Source organism: Alnus glutinosa, chromosome 12 (assembly GCF_958979055.1).
Source record: "Alnus glutinosa chromosome 12, dhAlnGlut1.1, whole genome shotgun sequence".
In the NCBI taxonomy this organism is placed as follows: domain Eukaryota; kingdom Viridiplantae; phylum Streptophyta; class Magnoliopsida; order Fagales; family Betulaceae; genus Alnus; species Alnus glutinosa.
The window spans coordinates 22,671,560-22,698,778 of NC_084897.1; the positions used below are offsets into that span (position 1 = coordinate 22,671,560).

At 35.1% G+C, this 27,219-nt stretch overlaps 4 protein-coding genes, 1 long non-coding RNA gene and 1 other non-coding gene across 6 annotated transcripts; 3 read left to right on the forward strand and 3 right to left on the reverse strand.

Moving 5' to 3' along the window:
- The first annotated feature begins 1,226 nt into the window (after positions 1-1,226).
- Positions 1,227-1,998, forward strand: LOC133852059 (uncharacterized). The gene is made up of 2 exons (XR_009895886.1): positions 1,227-1,275; positions 1,369-1,998. It is a non-coding gene; the product is annotated as an uncharacterized LOC133852059 (long non-coding RNA).
- Positions 1,999-4,751: 2,753 nt separating this feature from the next.
- LOC133851909 (uncharacterized) lies at positions 4,752-7,406 on the reverse strand. The gene is made up of 3 exons (XM_062288536.1): positions 7,326-7,406; positions 6,506-6,674; positions 4,752-5,115 (listed from the first exon to the last, which is right to left on the reverse strand). The coding sequence occupies exons 1-3, from the start codon at positions 7,383-7,385 to the stop codon at positions 4,919-4,921; spliced, it is 426 nt and encodes a 141-aa protein (XP_062144520.1). The 5' UTR covers positions 7,386-7,406; the 3' UTR covers positions 4,752-4,918.
- A 144-nt stretch (positions 7,407-7,550) lies between these two features.
- TRNAI-AAU (transfer RNA isoleucine (anticodon AAU)) lies at positions 7,551-7,624 on the forward strand. The gene has a single exon. It is a non-coding gene; the product is annotated as a tRNA-Ile (tRNA).
- A 552-nt stretch (positions 7,625-8,176) lies between these two features.
- LOC133852771 (ABC transporter I family member 20) lies at positions 8,177-11,921 on the forward strand. Its single transcript, XM_062289522.1, has 7 exons — positions 8,177-8,539; positions 9,138-9,271; positions 9,918-10,037; positions 10,724-10,819; positions 11,011-11,163; positions 11,269-11,346; positions 11,483-11,921. Exons 1-7 carry the CDS (start codon positions 8,371-8,373, stop codon positions 11,720-11,722), a joined length of 990 nt encoding a protein of 329 aa, XP_062145506.1. The 5' UTR covers positions 8,177-8,370; the 3' UTR covers positions 11,723-11,921.
- A 2,802-nt stretch (positions 11,922-14,723) lies between these two features.
- On the reverse strand, positions 14,724-18,812 carry LOC133851751 (ADP-ribosylation factor). The gene is made up of 7 exons (XM_062288314.1): positions 18,654-18,812; positions 17,720-17,878; positions 17,512-17,582; positions 15,756-15,875; positions 15,224-15,342; positions 15,036-15,117; positions 14,724-14,939 (listed from the first exon to the last, which is right to left on the reverse strand). The coding sequence occupies exons 2-7, from the start codon at positions 17,865-17,867 to the stop codon at positions 14,934-14,936; spliced, it is 546 nt and encodes a 181-aa protein (XP_062144298.1). The 5' UTR covers positions 17,868-17,878; positions 18,654-18,812; the 3' UTR covers positions 14,724-14,933.
- A 4,241-nt stretch (positions 18,813-23,053) lies between these two features.
- On the reverse strand, positions 23,054-26,380 carry LOC133852396 (WAT1-related protein At1g09380). Its single transcript, XM_062289148.1, has 7 exons — positions 26,097-26,380; positions 24,757-24,819; positions 24,560-24,676; positions 24,219-24,474; positions 23,886-24,044; positions 23,629-23,780; positions 23,054-23,517 (listed from the first exon to the last, which is right to left on the reverse strand). Exons 1-7 carry the CDS (start codon positions 26,279-26,281, stop codon positions 23,298-23,300), a joined length of 1,152 nt encoding a protein of 383 aa, XP_062145132.1. The 5' UTR covers positions 26,282-26,380; the 3' UTR covers positions 23,054-23,297.
- Positions 26,381-27,219: the final 839 nt, after the last annotated feature.

The following is a 27,219-nucleotide window of genomic DNA, read 5'->3' on the forward strand; positions in this document are numbered from 1 at the left end:
ATGCTTTTTCAATCATGGAGAAATGTTTATTTATTTATTTTTTAATTACTGAGGTGTGGAATCATTTGTCCATTATCCACTTGGCGACCACTCTTTCATACAGTTTCTTCCAAATCCCATCCAGATTATTAAACTGATATATATTAAAATTCATGATTCTCGTGTGCATATTTAATTTTATATTTATTTTTAATAAATCATATGATTTTTATATATATATTTTAAAAAATATATGAGAGAATCATATTTATTTTGGACAAATAATACTACTTTTTACACTTATTTATTATACTGGCTGACATTGAGCGTTTTAAGTGGCTTACGATATCAACCACTTAAGGAAATAATAATATAAGTCACTTAAAAAACGTCATAGCAGCTAGTGTGATAATACGGTATGAAGTATAGCATTACTCATTTTGGACTCATTAATTAATAGACTAGATTAGAAGAAAGAGTAATGCTACTACTTTTCGCACTCATTTATTACATTTATTTTACATCGGCTAACTATATGTATTTTAAGTTTTTTTTTTTTTTCTAAATAATTATATGAAAAGTATCTTAAAACACGTCTCGTCAGTCCGTGGGACAGATAACATTATTCTAAGAAATATTTCATCTCTTTCCTCCTCTCTAATTTACTCTATTTTTGGGCTCATGGGCTGCTCAAGGGGCCGAATGAGCTGTGTCCATATAAGCTATTACTCTTTTTGGATTAAAGGTTAAATATGGACCTAGCAGCCCAAACATCCCCATGAACCTTAAGCTCACCTGGTTTAGTACCTTTTAGGTGGAAGAGAAGCAACAAGTTAACTATTTGATAGAACCCAGATAAACTCCAAGATGATTAATTAGATTAATGACATTATAAATCTGTCATATTTCACTAACCATTGCACCATGATATCAGTGGTGCGTAGTGCAGGAAAGACTGAGATATAGAAGGTGCCACTTGCATGTTGAACCCTATAATGGCAACATAATCAAACTTTAGTCCTAATAACACTATGTAAATCCCACACCATTACTGAAAAGATTTCACTGATTATTTACTGTTTTTCATTGTTACTATTTTGGCTGCCCACTTTCTAGCACATCTGCACTAGTATTCCCAATAAGGCCAGGAACTGTGATTACCCCCACCACTAAAAATACTACCTTCGATCAATTCCCACTTATCATGATGAAGCAAGGACATTTCTGCTATAAATTCTCTTCCTTGAGTTCAATGCTCACCATCTCCATCATATACAGACAGAGAGAGAATATAAGGTACTCCAACATGTTCAGCATTGTTTGGTTCATTTGAGCTGAATAGCATTTGATAAATTATATTTTAATCTTGGTTTCAACTTTCAAGTGCAGGTTTAATCATGAAGACAGTACTTGCTCTAGTTGCCATCGGACTGCTCCTCTGTTTCCAAGGTGATGCCAAAAGGTTTCTCTTGGAGGAGGTGACCAAAGGAAAAGCTGGAGTTGACAGTTCTCCTGCTGATGTTAAGCCAACTGTTAATGGCAGTCCATTAACAGGTTCAGCCCCAACAGTTGTAGCAAATGCCAAGAACGATAACAACAGTGCTGAAGATGATAAGAATGAGAGTTATGGAAACTATGGAAATCCTTCTGGATCATCAACTGAGACTCACCGTATTTATACAACTGATTGCCAACCTGGAAAAAAATGTCCTTAAGCTTTCTATGAAGAAGATGGCATGAATTAGTATGCATGTAAACTTAGGTAAAAATAAAGATGCACGGTGCATGTGGACATGCAGTATGTGTTGTTACGTCTTTGATGTTCTCTTCCACAATATTTAGCAAATAAGTAAATCATGTTTAATAGTTTTTCATGGTTGTACACTGCCTGGGTGCCTCCAGGTCCACTACCTTTGTGGTAATTGTCAGATAGGAACAAAAACCATGGCTAGTGCGGTTTGGTGTGCTGTATATATATATATGTATAACTTGAAGGGCATATACATATATTTGCTATCAGTAGCTGGAAGTGCTCAGAGAGACTCAAGGTGCTCTAAAGCTCTGTTTTTTGATTAAAGTGAGCCGGATGAAATAGAATAATCTCTCTTTAGAGCCGGCTTGAGATTGTGTTAAAAAGTGCTTTTAGTACATAAAAAATAATACCAAACAAAAAATGAGCCCGTTTGGTAAAAAAAACTAAAAATCTCTTTTTTGTTTTTCTTCAACAATTAGGATTTTTCAATAGACAAAAACTCTCATATGTAATTTGGTCGATTTAGGTTTGAAAGAATTTGCTATGTGGTCACAACGAGTTTACCCACTCTATTGGCTACACATTCTTTTTTATTTTTTAAGGCAGATCATAATATTTTTAATAATCGCTTTAACGGCATTTTCATCGTGATACACCTCGTGGATCTTCGACGTTTTGAGCAAATGAAATGAAGCTTTGCCATTCAACAACCGATATCAAATGCACGCCAAACCAATCAGCAACTGACACGTGTCTTATCCTTTCGTTATAAATTTTAAGATTGTTGGTGGATTTTTTTTCTATTTAGAGTGATTTCGATAACAATTTTCTATTTCCTTTTGTAAGATAAATTATAACATATATTTTTTTTATTAAAAGAGCTCAAGGATGTGCTCACTCAGTTAGGTCTTTCAGAGCATGGGAATCGAAGAATCAGGTGAGATGCATATTTATTGCTTTTGTTGCTACTGGCAACATTATGCTCATGCAATCATGGTTGTCTTGTGTCAAAAATGAAGCTACCCTAGTGTTGACATGACTGGTATCACCAATTATGCATAATAATTATCTTTAAATATATTTTGCATGAGTCATCATAATAGTTCTTAATTATCAGCATCTTTTGCATGAGTCGCGTAATATATGCATGAAGCTGATCATTCATGTACGATATGCTTTTATCTTAGCCTTTTTGTAAGATTGCGTGTTATGAGAATAACCAAGATAGATATCAGCAATCCCCACTTTGTAAAAGAGGATGAAACAGAAACATGTCCAATAATCAATGGCTAAATCAGATTTCAAACCTTCGACAAAATGGGAAATTGCAGTTTCCATTTGCCAAAATATTAATGCTCAGTAATGTTAAGAGGTTTGTTGGAGACTCAAACAACTACTTCGATCAATAGTTTTCCTACAAAAATCCAAGACAACATTGCACATGCGATGTGCATGATGAATTTTAGACTTTTTTTTCTCACCCTTTGGTTCGTATTATTATGTAGGGGCGATCGTCTTTTACTACACAGTAACTACAATTTATCCAACATTATTTCCCTTTCGTTATTGTGATAATGCTCGATCATCATTAAACAAAATTTGCAAGCCACGACATCCCTTGCTTATTGATTTCCTTGTACCTTCGAAGTAGTCAATATCATTGTAGTCAGGATGTGATTTAAAGTGTCTCATTCTTGCTAATCTTGTTTTTGATATGGCATTAGTAGCCTCGTAGAGATATCTTTCGTGATTAGAATGATCTTGATCTTATCCTAATTGGATCCATACTTTATAGCCTTTAGTTTAAGCTTGACATGAGGAGGAGGGATGGCATTGTTTGTAGTAAGGCCTCTCCTTATGTATTATGACCTCCTCAACTTAATTCCTCATTGAGTTTGTGATATCTTGTTATTATATCCTCTTCAACTTTACTCATTAAGTTCGTAATATCGTGTTGAATGATATTGGGATATACTACAACAATGCCATCCCTCCTCCTTGTGCCTTAAACCAAAAGCTAGCTAGCAAATCTCAACTCATTGGCTGGTTTTGAGAGCCTTGTAGAACCTTGAATGCTCAAGAGAGCCAATATTGGTAATATACAAAGAGGATCCAATTAGTTAAATCATTCAGATCGTGAGACACGGGTTAATGGACTTTCAAGAGCGAAATAGTCATGGTCAAGAGAAAGATCATCTCTCAGGTTGACGCAACTAGTAATGCCATACCAAAAACAAGATTCTTCAGAAGGAGACTTAATATCTCGTCCCGATTACAATGATATTGGTTACTTTGAAGATGGAAGGAAATCAAGAAGCAAGGAAAGAGATAAGTACAGTAAAAACCACCTATGAACAAAGAAAGGTGAGAAGAAAGTCTAAAACTTATCATGTACATCACAAATCCTGATGCAACCACTTCTATCTTCGTTCTCCTTCACCACCACACCAGTCGGAAGAGGCTATTGAGAATTCTCCAAGTAAGTCCCAAAAGTCTTGGATCTTACTTGCTGAATTCCGATAGTCTCTTCCCTTGTTGTCTTTGCGAGCTCCGCGGCCGAAAAGAAATGAAAAGAAGAAAAAGGTGTGTTTATGATGTAAAGCATTTGTGACCATGCATGTCCACTTGATAATGTAAATTGCTGTCTTCTTCTCTTTTCAACCATCTTCTTGAAAAAGTGGGAGTTGGGTTATATTTCTCCACTCTCCTCAATTGCCCCTGAATTCTGATGCCTACCATAAAGTAAAATGAACTTATTTTGGAAAATGCATAGACTCATTTATATTTATATATAACTTAAGTTGGCATTTTTTGTGATGCTTTTTCCCACAGAAATAAGTTTGCTTTGTCCATATCATTCTTTTAGAATTATTTTGTGCGTTTGGTGTGTAAGAATTTGATTGAAGTAAATGATTGTTACACAAAAGCTAATTTAATTTAGTGTCATATCATGTCTTATGTAACTCTGCATCTCTCTGCTGAGTAACTCTATCTAGTAAAAAATAAAAGCATATTGAAATGTACCTTCAAAACTCTCTTAATTATTGAATTTCTCATTCCTCACAAGCTTAATCATCCAGAAAATCAACATCAAAGTCGACACAAAAAGACAGTTTCTCTCAAAATGTACATCCTAATATAGCATATCAAATAACGATCAGGTCGGATACAAGTTTCCCAAGCAGATCATCGGCCCAACAAAGCAACACGATCCTTCTGTATTGTCTGTGTTAGGTTGATATCAAAAAGCTCACACCGAATAGGCATCTCCATCTCATAGAATGGATTCTTCAAGACATAATCTGTGTACAATTCATAGATGACTTTCAAGAGACCTTCCATGTGCTGTGTCCCAGGCTCACAGACCACAAAAAACTTTGTTCCTGCCAGAAAAATCAATTATTCTTTTAAGTAAGCATTTTCCAGAAAAGAACATCCAATACTAGCTTAACAAACTGAGTGTTAAAATCTCACTTCCAAAGGGTATGGTAGACTATTCTAAAACCCAAGCATACTCCAATACTCGTAAAAGAGCATTTCAAACCAATGGCAATATTGTGAAGTCCATATAGCAGATACAAAGTGCCCCATTTGAAGGCAAAAGCCAAAAATATCAACATTGAACAGAGGACTAGTCTTTAACAAATTTCCAAATCATGTATTTAAATCTCTGCTTATATGTTGTTGCAATACAAAATTTATTTATTTTATGCAATTTGAACCACATTTAATATTCGATACTTCCATAGTAGACCTCGGACCATGCGTCTCACATTTCTTCAAAAACGCCGAAAGAACATACAGAATTGGACACAAAAGGACAGTTTACTTATTATCTAATAATTTATGACAATCGCATCAAAACTATATAACTGTTATCTATAAAAGATGTTAGGTGGAAAAGCACCATTTTAGATGATGCACTACATAGGGGTAAAAACCTTACTTAGGTAGAGGGTTAAGAAACTCCTATAAAAACCACTACATTAAGAATCAATAAATAAATAGATAGAGAGCAACCCCTAACTGCTTTGTTATGTTCTCCTACGCCACCAACACCGCAATAGGTGATCTCATTAGTGATAAGTAAACAGATAGCAACTCATATCTCCCTTTTTCTAAAATATGCTAACCACTCTCATTTCCCTCAATTCAAAAACTCCAAACAAGACATATAATGAAGTGCTGTCTCAAAGCAGTTCACCTTTTGAGATCTTGGGGAAAAATAAACAAACAACCACATTCGGTCATTGTAAACGTTTGAGATATCCACTAGCAACATATGGGTTGCTAATAAATATCATTTTATTCTAACATGTCCGACTATCAAAATTTCTTCATCCAACTGAATTAGGCTAAATTTAAACCATAAAAAATGGCAATGCTTGACGTGATTGCATGTCTAACAATGTAGCAGTGAACCAGTCCAAATCTGCATGCAGCTTACTAGATATGCAACATTTAGGCTGCCAAACGAATCTTTAGCTTCTCCTATATTTGTCAATTATCTTTCATATCTCCACACTCACTACATTACAACATTAAAAGTTGCAATGCTTGAGACAAAATTGTATGCGTAAACAAACACTGAATGCACACTTCTGTGAGTTGATGATGCTTATTAGATTAGCAACACAAGATTACCAGTAACTACCGCTAGCTTCTTGTATGCAAATGTATTGAATTTCTTTCAAATAGTTGAGGCCCATCATATAAAAACCTTAATAATTCCAATGTTTGATCAAATTGTATGAGTAATTGATCAAAATTTACCAGTGAGTGATTGGAAGCAATGGAGATCAAATGTATCAGCTTCAAGAAGCTCAATCCCCAAACAACCTGCAACCGGTGATAACTGCTGAGAGATTGCATGCATCGAGTGCCATAAGCTCGCCACCCGCAAGCTATCATTTGTGTCCATCCGTCCAGAAGATCCATAATCCTAATTGTCACAGCCCATGTAAACACACAAATTTCGTCAAACAAGCCCTATTTCCATTAAACAAATTCTTTTTTTGTTCCCCAATGAAACATTAAAAAAAATTCCCGGAAACAAAAATTAGGAAGTACCACAGACCCACAATCATATTTTCCCCCAGAAAAGGAATAAATTAAGTTTTTTGTTTCACATACGCAATGCCTAACACACACACACACACACATGTATAGTAGTTTCCATCAAAAACTGAAAATTTTCCAGGAAAGGAAATAAGTTACCATTCGTTCACCAGACCAACAATTCTAAGTTTCATTACTAGAAAAAGAGGTAAAACACCCCAATATGAGAATCACTAACAATCTGACTGTTTCCTTGGAATATACAAAATACCTATCTTTTTTGGCAGCTGAGGAAAACAGTGAAAGAGAAACGAAATCAGAAATTCACAATTATCAGAATTCCCATCTCTTTGGTCTAAACACAAATAAGTGAAAGGCCGAGTCTTTCTCAGTCCCCAAATTCGATTTGGTTTGTTTGGATCTCCCACACTTTCTCAGCGACCAAACATATCATATAAAACCCATTCAAACAGTTTTCAGTAAATCTTACTTCCCATTTTCTCGGGAAACAAACAGAAAATAATTTCCGATTTACCTTGTAGAAGATCAAGCCACCTGACTTGTTGATGATGTAGAGGCTGTAAATTGCAGCCATTTCCAAGGGCCTTCTCGGAATCTGAAAAAATATAAGAAGAAACAGAAAATATGAAGAAGACGCTGAGCGATGAATCTAAATCCAGAAACTCCGAAATGTGAGATCCGACCCGGAACTTCAATTATTTCCGGTACTATAATGCAAACTGAAGTTAAAGCATCAACTGGCCTATTAGCTCAGTTGGTTAGAGCGTCGTGCTAATAACGCGAAGGTCGCAGGTTCGAGACCTGCATGGGCCATTCAAATCAAAGTCCCATTTTTTGCTTTTCATTTCTTCATTCAGAACAAATCCTTCATCCTAAATGCTAGAATGGTGGGTGCTTCAAAAATAAATGGTATTGAAAATATATGTTTAATAGATGTGGAGAAAATTCTATTAAAAATATACGGGAAAATTTGATTTTATAAAAAATAAACGTCCCTGTAAAAATGAAGATGAAACATTTTGAAAGAGAAATACGTTCAAACTGCCTTGATAAAATGCCACATTTTTAATATGTGGTATTATCAAAACATTTTGATGCTTAAAAACGATCTAAATTATATAATTTGACATCTGATCCATATTGTCCCTTCAATTACATGTAAAAAAAAAAAAAAAAAAAACTAAAAATTAGAATTAATTGTGATGTGCCAAAATTTCAGTAAATTATAATTTGAAAAGTGATAAATAATTAAATATTGAGTTGGTAAAATAAATAAATAAATATTAGGGGGACCAAATTCTAATTATTTAATTTGAAAATAGTTGAATTTGGTGAATTATATACACAAGGGAAAATAGCCATAGGATTTCCCTATATGCACTCTCCGAGTCTCTGTGATGTGTGAGCTTCCTCACCAGACTCATTTTTCTTCGTCGAGTGAATGGCAGTCTGCCACGCCTCACCGACTCGGTCTCACCCACCACTGAGTCACCAAACTCACGGACTCTGCCCCTATAAAGTCTCTCCCCCTCTCTCTGAGAAGCTGCGTATCTGAGAAAATGGGCGGGGAGCAAAATTCAGAGCCAACGATAGAGACCAACGGTCTGAGATTCACGTACCCGGGAATCGACGGCCAGCCTCCTCCGGGATCCACACCTCTCATCGATGATTTCTCTCTCACCCTCCAGGCCGGTGATCGCTGTCTCCTTGTTGGATCCAATGGCGCTGGTTCGTTCCATTTATGTTTCTTTTCCATCTTCAGGATTTTCTATGGCACTCTGTTTTCGTTAATACTCCCTGTTTGGTTGCCGAGAAAATGGAGGAAAATTTTGAGCCAAATATTAATGTTTTCTGTAGTTTAGATTGTAATGGGATTTCTCTGCAATGAAATTGGGATAGTTGAAACCGATAGTCTGACATGTTCAATCCTTAGCTCTGTTTGGTTGCTCCGAATTGAAGTAAAACTAAAACAATGAAATGGGCTTAGTGGGAACCTACTTTTCCGGTTGGTTGGTGAGAAAAATTTGAAGGTAATTTAGGCAAAATTACATCTCAAAGGCTAATGTTTTGTGGAGTTAATTTGTAATTTGTGATGGATTTTCAGCAATGAGGTGGGCACAAGTGGAACCCCAATATGATGGTTTGTTTATTGAATGATTGTATTATAACATGGGAAGATAATGGAGCAAAGGATATATAAGAAGATAAAGTCCCAAGATTTTTTATCGTTTCTTTTCCTTTATTGCATTGTCTTAGCAACCTGACTGGAGTAATTAAGATTAAAAGTTCTAATTTGTATGTGTATGTTAAATGACTGTTATTGTAGGTAAAACCACAATTCTGAAGATATTGGGAGGGAAGCACATGGTGGAACCCCATATGGTTCGCGTGCTTGGAAGATCGGCTTTTCATGACACCACATTGACATCTTCTGGTGATCTCAGCTATCTTGGTGGGGAGGTTTGTGTTTTTCCTTTTGCATTGTCTTCAACAATTTAATGAGTCAGACTACATAAAACATAAGCTGGTATGTTTTATTTCTTTTATAGATCTGATTTTGCTGTTTTTAGGTTAACAGTTAACTTGCGAATTTTGCTTAGATGCTCTTAGTCTTTTGTATTAGACATTGAAGAAATTGTTTTTGCATGAAATCCATTTGGGATCAAACTTGCCAAAAACACCCACATATTTTTCTTTTCTATCTTTCTTTCTTTTTTTTTCTTTTTTCTTTTTTTTTTTTTTCCTTTGGTAAATTTGAATATATGACTTACCAAATTATGACTTGAACATGCAAGCAAAAATTTCAGACAAAAAAAAAAAAAATTGAAAAATCATATTTTCCCCAAATTTCCTTTTTTTCTTTTTTTGTGAATTTTAAGCAGATATCTTTCCTCTTTTCTTTTGATATTTTGTACCAGTACAAATTCCATTTGAACCCAGATTTGCATGCCTAATAGTGCTCAGTTTTATGTTGCGGATGCTTGAGTATGTTGGAGAACATCCTGTAATAAAATTTAATGGCTTTGATAGTTGTAATCATGTTAACCTTTTCTTTTCTTTTCCTTTTTTTTTTTTAATTTTATTTTTGGGAATTATTCTTTTGCAGTGGAGGCGAGAAGTTGCTTTTGCAGGGTTTGATGTTCCAATACAAATGGATGTTTCTGCAGAAAAAATGATATATGGTGTTGCAGGGATTGCTCCTGAAAGAAGAGCCGAGTTAATCAAGGTATGATGCACTAAGTTCTTTCCTTGAGATGGAATCTTCATGCATGTGAGCTTAAACTGATAATCTTGCATAGTTTGTGTCTAAATTCATGGATATTATGAAAAGAAAGTGTTCATGTCTAACTCATCAGCAGGAAGAAATTGCCCCAAATATTCAAGAGTTATCAATTATACAAGCCTCAAGTTACAAAAGACATTAACACATACACACCCTAATAATAGATAGCGAGCTGGGACAGGACTCTTTCTCAGATTCTGCTCATAAAACAAAAGCAACTTCTGTGTTGGATGACTCATCTAGGGTTTCTTATGTCATTGGCTAGCAACATGGGACAGGTTTCTTATGATATTCAAGAGAATAATACAATGTTTGAATGGAAATGGAAACAGCGTCTTGGGCATTGGTGATGCATGTAGAAATATTGAATGGAAACAGCATAAGTGGTTCATCTTTCGACATTAGTGATTGTCTATGGTAAAATTGATGTTGTCCCATGTCACGGCTTACAATATGCAACCTGCAGTATAGGCATTTGAGATATTAATCTCATAATCTCATAGAGGATGCACAAGGTAGCTAATGTTCAGAGAAGACTGGTGCAAATTGTATTTGTGAGTCCACAAACAATGTACAGTTGTACCAGCGTCAGGACTGTCATTATGTAACTTGTTTCCTTGGTAACATAGGTACTGGACATCAATCTATCATGGAGGATGCACAAGGCATCTGATGGTCAGAGAAGACGAGTGCAGATTTGTATGGGTCTCCTCAAGCCATTCAAGGTATTTCCATAATATATACAATATCTAAGTGCAACCACAATATTTTTTCCCTATTTCTTTATGCACCCACCATCTCACCATGGGTAAATTCTTCGGAATTTGTATCTTAAGCCTTTTTTTTTTTTTTTTAAAAAAAAAAAAAGCATTCTCATATTCCTAAATTATTTTAGTTTGCCTCCATGCTTCTCTAGGTTCTTCTTCTTGATGAGATAACAGTTGACCTTGATGTACTAGCGAGGGCTGACCTTCTGAGGTTTCTAAAAAAGGAGTGTGAAGAGCGAGGTGCCACAATCATTTATGCAACACATATATTTGATGGTCTAGAGGACTGGCCATCTCATATTGTATGCCTGGGTTCCTTTTTTCTTTTTTCTTCCGAAATGTTCTTATTTCCTAAATTTTGGATGAGTTTTCACATTTCCTCAAGATCAAAACTACTATGCTTTCAGGTTTATGTGGCTCATGGGAAGTTGCAATTAGCAATGCGTATGGATAAAGTTAAGGAAAACAGCAAATTGTCATTAATGGTATTTTTTTTTTGTTCCAAACTTCACAGTAGTTTCTTGCTTTTTTGTAGGTTTTGAATATGCGTTTCCTATCAAATATCATCGAATTATGAGTGTGTGTGTGTGTGTAAAAGAGTAACTGGGATTGGATTTGCAGAGAACAGTTGAGACTTGGCTGAGGAAAGAACGAGATGAGGACAGGAAGAGAAGGAAAGAGAGAAAGGCATGTGGTCTTCCAGAATTCGACAAACAAATCGTAGGAAGCCATGCGACTGGTGATCCAGCCCGTGCTGCTGTTCGTGTAATTAACAATGGCTGGGCCGCAGGGCGGCTGCATTCTACCGTTGCCGGAGAAGACAACTTTCTGTTCAGCTCAAATAGTGTTCTGAGGTCGTAGATGATTTCAACACAAAGGAAGAGTCGTTCATAAAACAACCACTTTGTGGAATCTATTATGCATACTATGCATTTCTTGGGCTCGTATGAATTGGAATGACAACAGAATTTGTTGCATCATTTGCTGTTGGGTAATTATATCTACTTTGATATTATTATTACTAAATGGTGTCAACACATTCAATGGTGTTGTGAAATTATTTCTCGTGTTACTAAATTCTAAGGAGAAAAACAATTGCCACCTTCTTACTAGTGTGCGCTCAGAGCTAAGGTATGATGGTATGTTCTCGTGGGATTGATTCTTCAAAGCCCATAGAGGAATCATCATTTGGTCCTTATTCATACAAAAAATAAGACCACTTGAATATTTGATTTGCAACATAAAGTGAATAATATTAATCGTTGAGTTCGTATAATTTCATCAAAACTACTCTAGAAATACTAAAAACACAATAACATTTAAATTGGTTTTACATTGCATGGATTTCTGTAATACTAGAGGATGAGAAAGAAAAAAGAAAGTTATTACCAATTTGTCAAAGAAGTACGACCACTATATCTGAGTTTAAATTTGTGATTTAACGGCCACCGACTTCTTGGTTGACATTGTCTAATGAGCTTAACTAGAAAAATATGTGACGCAAGTTAAATTTAGGAGTCAAGACTAGATATTCAGACCACAATCAGGTTGGTGATCAATTCTTATATTTTAATTATACGGAAAAATTACATTTAAGCCCCCCAAATTATCAGGTGTTTTGGAAATAGCCTTCTAAACTACCGATCATCGCACTCTGACCCTCCAAACTACCAAATTAATGCATATATATATGGGCAACCCCCATTTTGGGGGTGGCCGAACCACTCCCATAGGACCATATGAGTGGTTCGGCCACCCCTGTTTGACCACCCCAAAGCCAAACCTAAACCTTTTTTTTTTCTTTTCTTTTCTTTCTTTCTTTTTGGCCTTTGGAGGTGGCTTGGCTCTTAGGGGTTGTTTCCCCTCGGCCAAAATGTAATTTTTATATTTTTATTTTTGTGTTTTTAAATTTAATTTAATTTTTCAATTTTATTTAAAAAAAAAAATTTTTTTAAAAAAAAAAAAAAAAAAAGCACATGGAAAGGGCATTATAGGAATATTTCAACAAAATTGATCTTTTGGCACTTTTTAGTAGTTTGGAGAGATAGAGTGCGAAGGTTGATAGTTTAAGGGCTTAAATATAATTTTTCCTAATTATAAACTTGTACGATAGGATCAAGCTTGAGATCTCATGATCTTAAGTTACTTATCAAAAAAGATCTTAGGAACTTAAATTTAAACTTATCCCAAAATCCTATTACTCAAAGCACCTTTAAAAATCTCAAACCCATCTTATTATTTAAGAGTAATACTATAGATTACACATCCATTTTATTGGGTTGACGTAGTAGTGCTCCCAAACCTTTGAATCAATCCTTGTTTAAAAATATGAGTGTAGTATATAACATTTCTCATTATTCAAACACTTAAAAAGCCTCAATCAATCCTCCTATTTGGAATGGGTCAAAAAACTTCTTGGACCCATACTACCATTCTTAAGATAGATCATATGATTATTCTTAAATTCTTAAGAAAGCTGTATCTTGTTTGTTTGATATATCATAAGTTTGTTTGATACAAAATAATTTAAAAATTAAACAAAAAAAACGATGGGGAAGAAAAACTAAATATAAACCATAATTTTTCTTTCATCTCTCAATATATAAACTATATATACTATTTTATTTATTTTCTTTTGAAAATACTTTACTTACCGCCATTAATCTTTCATCAATTTTGCAATTATATTCTTAAACTTAAATATATATATCAATTTAATGTATTTATCTTTTAATTTTGTTCAATTTTACCAATTCCATTAAAATTTTCCGTTAAATACTGTCCAAATTTTCAAAATACTCTTATTTTTTAAAAAATATATATTTTAAAGATTTAAGCATGAGTATCTTCACAAATTTCTTAAAATCCTTACCAATGTCTAAATCCTTATAATTTTTTTCTTAAAAAAATTATGAGTATTTCAAAACCTTTGTCACCCATCCGTTAAGATTTAACGGTAAATTCTAATAGAAATATGAAATTTAAAAAAAATGAAAAATAGATATATTAAATTAACATTTTTTAAAGTAAATAAGTATAATTGCAAAAGTGATTAAAGATTAGAGGTCCTAAATAAAGTTTTTCTTTTTCTTTATTTTTCTTCTATAAAAAATAAAACTTATTCATTCCATTTTTTGTGAAATAAAGTAGTTACTCGCTTTTGTATACAAATTTTATAGATGACCACGATCAAACTCAAAAGGTAGCATTAAAGAAATAACCATAACAAAATTGTCATAGTCCAAGTTTTCTTGTATAACTAAAAAGAAACAATATCCAATAAAAAAACAAATAATAGCATCAAAAAGTTAAGTTTGTCACCCAAAAACCAATGTCACCAGTAGATATATAATGTTGTCACCCCCTCTAGCATCAGATGTGAAAATTTTTTCATTGAAAAGGAAGTCAACATTCTCAAGACCAAGAAAACATGGATTCCCTCCTCTAGAAGAAAATCTACAAAGGAAAACAAAACCCACATTTCCTTGAGAATGTGAATTCTCTCTCTATTAAGTAGAATCAAATGAGATAATCATTTAAGATTCCTAAAAACCCTAAATGATTAACGCCATCCATCCAAACGCCCCATGAAAAAAAAAAGCTTTTGAAATGTAACCAGACATTGAAAGATGAGATCAACAGCCCCATAATCAAGCCCTAAAAACTGATGTACCAGTACTACAATTCCCGAGCAGATATAATGGTGAAGATATACGCCCGGTACCCATAGCATTCACAAATGGGAGAATTATCCTTTAATCATAAAATGGGGTTTAATTGAGAGGGAGACAAGTTTTTTTTGTAAGTAAAAACAGAGGGAAACAAGTTATTACAACCATAACATTGCCCGAAACACAAAGGATAAAAAAATGTATAGACTGTGAATCATGAATTATTTAGAATCTACAAGGCCAAATGCCAAATTTGTATCATATAGTAACAATTATCTAAACAAACAGATATATTCTCGGAACAGTAACATAGTAAAACGCATGAACATCAAATAACAAGCGCTAACATCCCCCTTTGACAGGATTGCAGCCCAAAAAGTTGCTGAAGATTTATGGATCTCCTAAGCCTGCAAGAATTAAAAAACATAAGTCGATGAATAACAAATCCGTAACTACAACAAAGAAGTTACAAGGTATATGTTCCAACAGTGTTAGAGCCCAACCTTGTTAGCAATATTGTTGGAAAGCCAGTCTAGACCCTCGTAGAGGCCTTCCCCTGAAGTGGCACACGTGCTCTGGATATACCTGCAACAGAACCCACGATAACCCGGACCCAATCAGCAGATACTTAATTTCCAATAGATGGGGCAAGAGAGAGAGAGAGGGGGAGGGAGAGAGAGAGAGAGTATACCAGTGGCGTTGGCGGAGGGAGTGAAGACCAAGCTTATCAGTAATCTCAGCAGCATTCATAGCATTTGGAAGATCCTGCTTGTTTGCAAATACAAGCAGCACAGCATCCCTCAATTCATCCTACAAATCCAACAAACAAAATTAGTATGTAAGAGAAACTTTTCAAAACACACATTGTAATAGCTAAATGGTACGACTTGCTTACAATCAGCAATGTAGTTATATACTATTTTAAGTCCTTTTTTATGCTACAAGATGAACAGGGGAAAATTTAGCATTTTTTTTTTTAAAAAAAAAAAAAACAATTAATCAGAATATTGCACAAAATTAATTGTATCACAAAAACATGGTAACAAAAACCATGATCCAATTTCATTCATTATGAAGATTTCCGGGCTCCTAGTAGATTAGTAATGTAAAAACTCATTAACCATTTCAAAGAACTAAATTGTACCTCTTTCCAATGCCTGCCTAACTAAATTGAAATATTACAGGTTTTATTCAGCTGATATCAGCAACGAGCCATTAATTACCTCATTCAACATCCGGTGAAGCTCATCCCTGGCCTCAACCACACGGTCGCGATCATTGCTATCAACCACAAAGATAAGCCCCTGAGTGTTTTGGAAGTAATGTCTCCACAATGGCCGAATCTGAATATACACAATACTGGACTCAGAAAAAGGCTTGACACAACAATGACTACACTACAACACATGATAAAGCTTTCCATAAAGTTAACAACCTGGTGTATTACAAAGTAATTATTGAAGGAAATGAAAGCACAAATCAAAATCTCATAGACCAATATCATAAGCCATGGTGAACTAGCTTTTCCTCGAACAAGCCAAAAAGGTAGCACCCTTTTCGAGCCTTTCTCATTACCCAATTACTTTAAAGAGAAAGCACACGGGGAAAAAAATTCACTAGAAAAATAGATAAAGTGGATTTATTTCATGAATTATGAAAATGTCAAAATTGATAACTATATATATTTTGAAATTCAGCACCAAGGAAGTACATGAGCAAGCTCTTACAACAACAATCACATGGAAAAATGATGCAATGCACAGTACACATGCATGGGTGGCATTGTGTTCTTGTGTTTTATATGTTACAGGAAAGGTAGCCTACCGGAAAAGCTCAGAGCAGAATAAAATTAACAGCTAAAGGAATCATTAATTAGCAATGGATCACCCATAAGTGTGCCAATTTTTAAAGCATGACATGCACTATACATTCATATATAAAAGCACCATAAAAAAAAAGACATTTATGTATGAACATATACACATGTATATCATGTATGCCACAACATGGATAACCTTTCCTTATAAAGCAAAGGAAAAAAATGAAAGACAAGGTGGCATTAGTAAATGTAGCTTATGATTATGTTATGTGCTGATGGAAGAACTAATCAGCACAAGACCGTCAATAAGCACATTCATCATGAAGACATGAACCATGACTATACAGAATTCATGCAGATAAAATTCATCACACAGCATGGTAGCCTTTCCTCATACAACCAAAGGAAAAACTGAAAGACAAGGTGGCTCAAAGTAATGTAGATAAATGTTTGTGTTGTGTGCCAACAGGCAAGTATCTAATCAGCACAAGGCCATCCATACACAAGCACACTAATCCCCAGCAACTGCAACAACATATAATTCAGCCATGCATACATGTAGAATGTCTGCCACAGAGTAAATAGCTTTTTCTCACATAGCTAAGGAAAAACAGAATAAGAAGGTGGCTAGTAAATGATTATGTTGTGTGCTAATGGAGCATCACCTAATCAGTACAAGACCACAAACATCCACATCAATAGAAGCTCATGCAAATGCTACTTAGCAGAGATATACGAGTGTAAGTCTTTGTCTCTGACATTTCTATGTAAAGTATATATATGTACACACTCATTGAAAGAAGGAATATATACATATAATTGATTTATTTATTTATTTATTTATTTAAACACAGTCAGATATACACACAGGCATGCACTTCTATATGTTTCTTGCCAATTCAATATACCAGGATAAAAATGCAAATAAATATTCACATTGGAAGAAATACGAATTATATTCTATACACGTTAGGCCAGGGTTGGAGGCTCCATCATCTGCATTCACTTCTGAATTAATGGAGCTGAAATGTCTTCTAATAAATCATCATCACCACCTTAAGAAATTAGGTACAAACAACCATTTTTTTATATGATCAACCACAGGCTGTTTTCCTTATTTAATTTAGCCTTAAGTTCTGGTTGTTAAAAAAATCACAAACCTTGTCCTGGCCCCCAACATCCCAGACAGTGAAGCTGATGTTCTTATATTCCACAGTCTCCACATTGAAACCTGAGTGAAGAGGCAAACAAGCATTATTGGTCAAAATTCTAAGCAACCAAAGAAATTGTAAAATCCCATCACCTGGAACTACAAACTGGTCGCAAAACTAAACAATTGAACAATTATGAGAAACAGAAAAAACATACCAATGGTAGGAATAGTGGTCACAATCTCTCCCAGCTTGAGCTTGTACAAGATAGTGGTCTTACCAGCCGCATCAAGACCCACCATAAGAATTCGCATCTCCTTCTTGGCAAAAAGCCGGCTGAAAAGCTTGGTGAAAGACAGCCCCATTTTTATCTCAGCTGCATTCCCAAAATCCCAAGTCAGACCAAATCATATACGCCCATGCAAGCTTACACATCACGTTACTCATAATAACGCACACAAGACATTCGCGAGCACGATCATTGGCATAGAAGCAAAGCAAGAGATGGGTGGGTTATTTCATTAGCACGATTTACACATTGACATATCAAGTTTTTCTAACCTTGTTGTATATCTTTTACGAGATCTTGATAACCTTACCAGCTTGATCTAAAAGAACCGCCTTTATCACAGAGATGCAATTTATAACCAGATTCATCTAAAAAAGAAAATATAGAATCCATTGACATAGTAAACCAAGAATCAGATCTATGCACACAAATCACAAACCTACCCAACTAAATGAAAGAAAACAGGATCACATTACTTTGTTAAGAAACTGACATTTTCAATGACAGACAGGCACTGATTTCGTTTTTATGCATTTTCTACATGACGGGAGCATTCCAGGTAAAACAACATCGAAATGGGTTTCTATACATCAAATCAAAAGGATCCTAGACAAAACAGATCTGCGAGTTTTCAGAACCAAAACAAAACAAAAAAACATGTCGTACAAAGCACAAATCCAAATGGGTATCTGTAAAGCACATCAAATCTGTCGTCTAAAACGTCAAAAAAATCCCATAACACATTCAAATGAAGAACAACTACTCAACCAGAAATTTCACAAACCAAACGGAAACAGATTCACATCTCAACCCAAACCCAGATCTGGCATACACATACATAAATATATATATAGATGCTCACATGGTTATGACAGGAGGTGGAGTTGGGCAGATCTGGGAAGCTGCCCTGTGAGGAAAATGGTGACGAATAGTATGGTTGGGGTTGTGAAGCTTTTATATAGGGGTGGGAGATAACGGTCGTTTTAACGGCGTCTATGTCTTTCGACTCTTTCGGCAAACATTGGTATCACACTATCACGTCCGCTAGGGTTTGGCACGGAGTCTTTGAGAAGGTTATTGTTTACAGCCACAGGTGAACCGTGATGCTAAAATTGTGGGTCCCAGTGATACTTTGATCTTGCCACATCAGCATTTTTATTTTTATTTTTATTTTTAACGGTTTTCGTTTTTAGGGTTAAACATTAAAATCAAAACTATTAATTATGGCCCTATATCATGTTGTTCCTTCTTGGCAAATGTCGTAGCGGTCAATCGGATTGTATTCGAGCGGAGCCGAACTGGGTAGTGATTGGCTGGACTCAATTCAAATAACTTGTTCAACTGTGCTTTTACAAGACAAACACTTCTTTTTATAAGATCTATTATACCTATTATTATAATCATGAGTATAGATGCACTTTAAAAGCAAACTCAACTCATAATATAAGGTCAGTATTAATTTTTATACTTGCTGAAACCGTAAATTCAATCATACACTATGTAATTGTGGTAACCTTACAATTACGCAAATTGTTGTTCCAGATTAAGAAGTTGAGGCAAACTTGTATACTAGCTAAAATGTCTTCCATTGGGGATCTTAGGAACCTTTAGCTTATGTAATGATGACTTGGGATAAGGCAGTCTTGGTAGTTGTATTTTATGATGCATGTGGCATATTATTTTGTTCTACAGTAAGATTTAATTTTGGTAATAACTTTCATTATGCAATTGAAGATCTCGTATATTTTTATTGGATAATTATTCAAGATATTCCGTTGTGTTATAAGGTAGTAGCAATAATGTCTCAACTTTGAAAAAAAAATAATCGGGGCGTTACAGGCCCAATCACCCCATTTGGTCAAGGGGGTGGTGGGCCACCCCCAATATGTTCTCTTTTTAAGAAAAAAAAAGAAAAGAAAAAAAAGAAAAGAAAAGAAAAAGGTATATGACATAGTCACGTAACTAACAAAGCCATAACTGTGACCTCCATTCGTAAATGGTATACCGATCACCATAACAACCATTTGATACAAGGTCCATCATAACATCAAAGCAACCTTTGTAACCATGCGGTTAAGCTCATATAGTAAGCACATGGCCGTTCTATATCATGTGTCAATGTACCATGTCATACGATGCAAATAATATAGTTCATATATTCAAAAAATAAGTAATACTTGTCTCGAAATAATTGTAAGAATATTATAGAAATTCAACATGCTTATAACATATCATTTAAAGGAAATAAGGTATGTTCAGTCCGCTAACATATCGCATGATAAAATGGGGCCATTTTTGTAACTATTACTTATCTCATCCGCTCATCCACAAGTTCGGGCATCTTGGATTCCCACTTCTGTGAAACATGCCCTAACATAGTAATTAAATAACCACTTAAAAATCTAACCTAAATACCCAATTGCTTAAACTATAATTTAAAAACTAATTCAATGATTCTAGGCACCTTTGAATGTTCGGCCTAGAGTATCGATCATTCGTTCTACGGGTATCAACGTTTGTTTCGAAATTGTAGAATGTTAAATGGTACCAAAATGCATGAAAAATGAACTTTCTACCACACAAAATGTAATAAACTTTAAACTGTGATTCTAAATAGCCTAACAACAACATGTTAACACATAACAACATGAGAAAATCTAAGGGTAATTTTAAAACTTCTTTAAAAATCAATTTCTTTTAAAAAGAAACAATTTCTAAACCCATCATGGCATGCTAAGAACATATTAAATCATAAGGATACGAAAACGAGCTTAAGACTTAAGCAACTTACCTCAATGAGGCAAAATAATCCCAACACTCCTTTCTCTAGAAATTATCTCTCTCAAGAAATGGGGTGAATACATGGATTGCATGGAAAGGAATTGGTTCATGAAAGACGTAGGGGGAGGCTGCATTATAGGGGAAGGAGAGTAGATAAGATTAGATGAGTAGGATTTTATTCTTCAAACATGATCGAATGTTCGTGACGTACCTCGAATGTTCGTGGAAACAACACGCTGAACGTTCATCAAGAGCATTTGAACGTTCTCTAAGAGGATAAGGATAGGGGCCTATGTCAGCTTAGGGCAACCATCAAACGTTCGTGAGGGAAAATTGAACGTTTGAAGTTTTGGGAAGTACACACACACACACACAAATATATATATATATATATATATATATATATATATATATATATATATATATATATATATATATATATATATATATATATATATATATATAAAATACATGTTGTGAAGAATTTGGGTTACAATAATTGGGTTAATTCTTGTTTATTTTAAATTTGTATTTTTATTGGTATTTAATTTATGCGAGGCACTACGCAAGGTGTAAATCTCCTTAACAATTTCCACATCAAATCATCTCAATCCATATCTCTATGAAATGTGATAATTTTTATGGAGGTTATGAAAAGAGAAAATTCTTGGTGAAGATCAGTTGCACTGCATTCTATAAATATGGAATGAATGAAAAAGTTATTCACACAATTTTTTCTCTGTCGATCAATTTCGTTTGTCTTTGTCCTCTTGAATTTCCATTATAACGGAAAAATCCTTCTAACTCGTTTGCAGTCATTATTTCTTAATTTCTTATAGTAGTACCAAAGCCTAGTTATGGAAGACAAAGAAAAACAAAGAGAGTAAAAATAATCTTGTAGGAACTATACAAGACTATCATGTTGAGTTTGGCATTATCGGTGGCTTTCTACAATCTCCCATCAAACGATTGCTAAACCGGAAGACAAGCCTTTAATGGTCATTGTAGGTAGCCTAAAATACACCGGGACACATGGAGACATTAAAAAGAAGGTACCACTACAAAAATTTCAAGAATTCTGGACGATTTGAAACCGTCCAGAAATTGAAAAAAACCGTCTAGAAAAAGGCCCTGACGATTTTTTCTGAACGGTTTCAAACCGTCCAGAAAAATGTATAGCTAATCCGGGTTATGGACAGTTTGGGCCAAATCGTCTGCAATTGCAAACGGTTTTGCCCAAACCGTCCAGAAGCAATTATGGATAGTCTGGGCAAAACTGTCCAGAATTTGTTATTTTTTTTTTTAATTTTTAATTTTTTTTAATTATAATTATTATTATTTTTTGTCCAACGGTCAAAGCTTCTACATTCTACCAGAGTTGCCATAGATCCGGCTGGATCCAACCGAAAACCAACCCTTGAAAGGCCATCACATAAGGAAAGCTCGGAAGCGCCGGCGCCACAATAGATGTCGTCGAATGGTACCCACAGTGCAGCCATGACCCTAATCACAATCCAAACCCAAAAAACAAACAAAGATCCGTTCGGTGGTTTGGAAGAGAGTGGTGACGAGGAGGGCGGAGGGGGGAGAGAAAGAGAGAGGAAGAGAGAACTGTCCGGAAATCCACGTATTCCAGCCGGATCTCTCTGTATTCCGGCCACAAATCCGGCCGAAAACCAACTCTCTACGTACAGTCACGAGTTCCCGTTGTCCCGTTCCCGCCGGCCGTCCATATCCTGTCGCTCATCTTCAATTGCCGGCCGGAGAGAGGAAGAAGAACGATCGTGAGAGAGAGAGAGAGCTCTAAGAGAGACCGAGAGAGATGGGGTTTTGTTTTAAAAAGTGAATTGATGGTTTTGTTTTAAAAAGAAAACATAAGAGAAAGGAACAAAAAAAAAGTTGCAGACGGTTACAATAAAATCGTCTGGAAATTAAAATATACAGATGATTTCAATAAAACCGTCTATAAATTTAGAGATGGTTTTAAACTGACTGTAAAACTATAATTTTATACGGTTTTCAAAACTATCTAGAAAAAAAGGGTCAAAAAAATGTGATTTTTTTTTTGGTAGTGTACCAATTTGAAGAGGATTATTGGGGAAAAAAAAAAAAAATCATCTCGATCTTCATCAATATCGAAAACTTAGCTTTTTTTCAAAATCAAACTCTCTCACCAAACCTAATGGAAAAACTCCTCTTCCAGGTTTTAAGAGTGTCGGGGAATTATTCCGATTTTGAGACACTTGGAAGAGGGAGAAGGCTGGCTCAAAAATTATGCTCGACTAAGTTTATCATCTAATGTTATAATGTTATCAAGTGGGCCGGGGGACGATGATCACCCCATAACAAATGTGGTCATCCCCACACCGCACCAAATCATCATCTTCACGGAAATTAAGCGAAAACATTATTCCAAGGAAGTTATGAGAAGAGAAACTTGGCGAGGAGTTGCAATATTGCATTCTATAATAAATATGGAATGGGTTTAAAAGTTATTCATACAATTTTTCTCTGACAATTTCATTCTCCTTGTCCTCGTGCATTTCCACCCCTAACGGAAAAATCCTTCAAACTCTTTTGTATTCATTCTTTCTAAATTCTTACAGGTGATGCAGTAGAGGATCATGAGTACTAGTACTATTTGTGAAAACTTTGACAGTTTGGAGACTGCAAGGAAGATTTTTATTGAAACTTATATTAAACTTTGACATTTGATTGAATTGGATTACTTCTCTTGTTGTTTCTCCTGATCTATAGTTGCAACGCGATAATTGGCATTTGATTTTGCATTCAACTGCACTTCCAAGTCCTCCTTCTCAACCATCCCGTCATCATCTACCTTTCTTGATTCTGAATTTTTAAAAGCAATCCTCAGTCTCATCTCCTTGTTCTTCCCCCACAGAACAGCATAGAGCCCCATCACAATTAGAAGAGACCCTAGAGCACTGAATAATTGATCAAATAAATTTAGTAACAAATAAAAATGCATGTTTTTTAGAAGAAAGAAGAAGAAGAAGAAGAAGAAGTGAGCAAGTAAATTGTAATATTATACGTACGTTCCAACATATAGTTTCTCACCCAGCAGGGCCCAACTAGAAATAGCCACGATCACAAGCAACAAGGGGCTGAACACTGAGACATAGAGAGGACCTTTTATCTGGATAGCCCAGGAAATGAGAACAAATGCTATTGCTGAACAAACACATCCCTGAAATCAACATTATGATTTCTAAGTTAATAATCCAGAAAAGAAAAGGGAAAAACACAATTCTGCCAATTGTTCTTGACAAAGTTAAGTGAAAAGCATATATACTGCGTAGAGGGATGCAAGAAGCCTTATTGGATCGCTCAATGACCATGCGGAAATGTCATGTTTGGGAATCAAGGCAATGATCCCACACTCAATGCTGGCCATGAAGCACATCAATGTGGTGCTTGTGTAAGGAGCTGGAAACCTCTCGTTCATTCTTGCCTGCCATTATAAAACAACTAGTAAATGGGTCAGGTTATATATATATAGCTGAACTATATTGTCTTACACTCATGTATCGACATGAAACACGAATTACCAAGATCTGAATAAGTATGTCTATGGAGAATTATGATCCAATAGTCCAACCGAATCAAAATCTGTCTGAATACTTACTTGAAGTATGAACCATAGTGCCCAAGAGAGAGAACTAAAAATGAGGAAAACGGGGCCCAAGATGGCGTTCCCTTGGTCGGTAGAGATGGAACTTTTCTTTTCCATATTCTCTGCATACGTCCAATGAATGCTGGATTCCTTTATATCAATTGTGTGGCCATGGTAGAATGACAGTAAAAGGGCTCCTCCTACACATACAATTGTCCCCATTACCTTTGCTTGCCCTGCCTTCGTCTTTATCCCCACAGTTTCTTGCCTACCAAACAAACCATTTAGCTAATTAATCATGAATTTGCATTATTTCCTGAATAAACAGAAGAATAAACTATATATATATATACCTGAAAATAACAGCGAGGATGAAAGTGAATGCTGGAAGTGTATTAGTTAATGCGCATCCAATCGTTGGGGTTGAGTTTTTTAACCCAACAAAGTATGCCAGCTGGTTTCCTGTTGCCCTGCATTTTCAGCTCAAAGCTAAATAGAATTGTGAATTTTATCAATTATCGATGCAAAAGATTGAACAAATAGTACTTACCCTGTAAGGGAACACACTAATATCTCCAACAAAATAGGTAGTGTTATCCTGGGTCTCGTTCTCCTGCAGAAAGATCATAAGTAGTTAACATATTATACTAAAGTTAAATTTCCTAAAATCATAAGATTACTTGGTTTTGTATTATTTAGTGTGAGTAATGTTACTTACTATGTACATATGCCCATATCTAATTGGGTTGATGTGGCATTACTCACTCATCTGCTCATTTTTTTTTTTTTTTTTTAAATAAGGGTTGATGGGCACTGCCATATACAACAGTCCGATGAAATAAGACCAACACCGACTTTTCTAGCTTGATTTAGCCAACAAAAAACAACAAACTTAAAAGTGGTCGTAGGAATACTATAAATTTCACTACAAAGTTATTTATAAATTGATGTGATAGTCCATTATTGATAATTAAGAAAAAAATGAAGTAAATCATACACTTTTAATTATTTAACCAATTATAGACTGCCACATCAATTTATAATTGACGTTGTAATACTCTAGCAAGCAATATTTTTATTGGTAAATACCGTAAATAGCAGTTGGGGGACCATATATATATATATATATATATATACACACACATAAGACCTCGTGCATGTAACAAAAATATTGGAGAACTTAATTAATTAATTAGGTGAAACATATTAATCATAAATTTAATTATATTCTGCAAAGACAGGAGAGAATATCCATCGATCCCTCCATGCCTTGATGTGGCAGGCCGGCACTCAAGGCACATCAGTACGGCCGGATTTCTTAACGGTTTAAATTTAATTTATTTTTAATGAAAAATAAAATAAAATCGTTAAAAAAAGAGAATTTATAAATTTTTTTTACGAATGCACCTCGATCACAGGCCGTCACATTAATTATGAAGGGCTTTCCCAAACAAATGACATTAGGGTTACGAGGCGAGAATGCATTGCATGGCCTCTTTTTTGCTCTTATTTTAATTTTTTTTTATTATTATTATTTTGAAAGTTTTTTTTTTCCTCTATTTTTTATTTCCTTTTAATACGGAATTAGTTTTCTGTCCAAAAATAAACAAAGAAAAATTCAAGAAAAGCTCCATCCTCATGGAACTAAACTCATGCAAGTATATATATATATATATATATATATATATATATATATATATATATATATATATATATCATGTTACTTTTAATTCCAAGAAATATAAGAAACGATTGAGAAAGAGAAATTCTAGTTTAAGGAAGAAAAGTCCAAAACTCGCCAACTCGAAAGCAACAAAACAAGCAAAACGTGAGTAAAGCAAATCCATGCATGCAAGAAAACCGGAACAAAAGTTGAGAGAGTTTTTTTACCACTCCATGAAATAAGCAAAGGGAGCGATTGCGACGGTCGCGAAGATCTGCCGGTAAGCGACGAGGACAAGCGGGTGCATGCCGGATTGCATGGCAAGCATTGATATGATGTTCATCCCTGCGTAGCACACTTGCAGAAGAACATTCACCAAGAAAGGCATCAGATCACCACCGCCGGAGGCCATATGTAATATTCTCTTTCTTTCTTTCTTTCTTTAGAATATTGATCTTCTCTGAAGCCTAGCTAGCTAGCTAGCTAACACCTTCTTAGAGAGAGAGAGAGAGAGAGAGAGAGAGAGAGAGAGAGAGATGGATGATATCAAAGAAGGTGTGTTTTAGAGAAAGAGAAATGGGGGGAAGCCATAGATATATAGAGGGAGGGAGGGAGGGAGGTGGAAATGAATGAATAGAATCTTGCATAGAAAAGAGAGAAACCGTTGAGGATTGATATCGTGCAACACCTGGGGTTTTGCGTGGGAACAAGTGAATGCCACCACCACATAAAGGAGCTTTCAGTTTTGTCTGCCAGCCTTGGTTCCATTCAGAGGAGCCTTCAAGGATCCAAATTCCTTTTTGCAATTATGATCACCTTCAACAATATCTGGGTCCCACACCCCCTTCCCCCACCCTCTCTCCTGGGTCCCCCTCCTTTCCTTTAACTTGCCTGTTACAACTCATCGTACCTTTTACTGTTTAATATTACTGTGCAAAACAATGATAATTAATATAAAAAAAAAGACACAAATTTACGTGATTCGAGAATATATTTATATCTACAAGAATGTGACTATATTCAATAATAATTTAGAGTTACAGTATAACATATAAAGTCCGCTCGGCTGTCCGAACTTTACTAAAAACACGAGCTCTTTGTAATTTGTCTGTTGAACTGTTCGAACATTGGCGGGGTCCGGATGCGCGTTTTCTCTGACCATTTGGATGGTTGCCCGCTAGCAACTTTACTAATACTCTCAAACTTCTCTCTAAGACCACTCTCAGCAGATCATCTAAATTTCAATATATTCTACATAATCAAAACCCACTTTTGGCTAGTATAGCTAACCACCTTTAAAACTACTCTCCAACAGATTATCTAAATTTATATCTATTTTATTAAAATAAT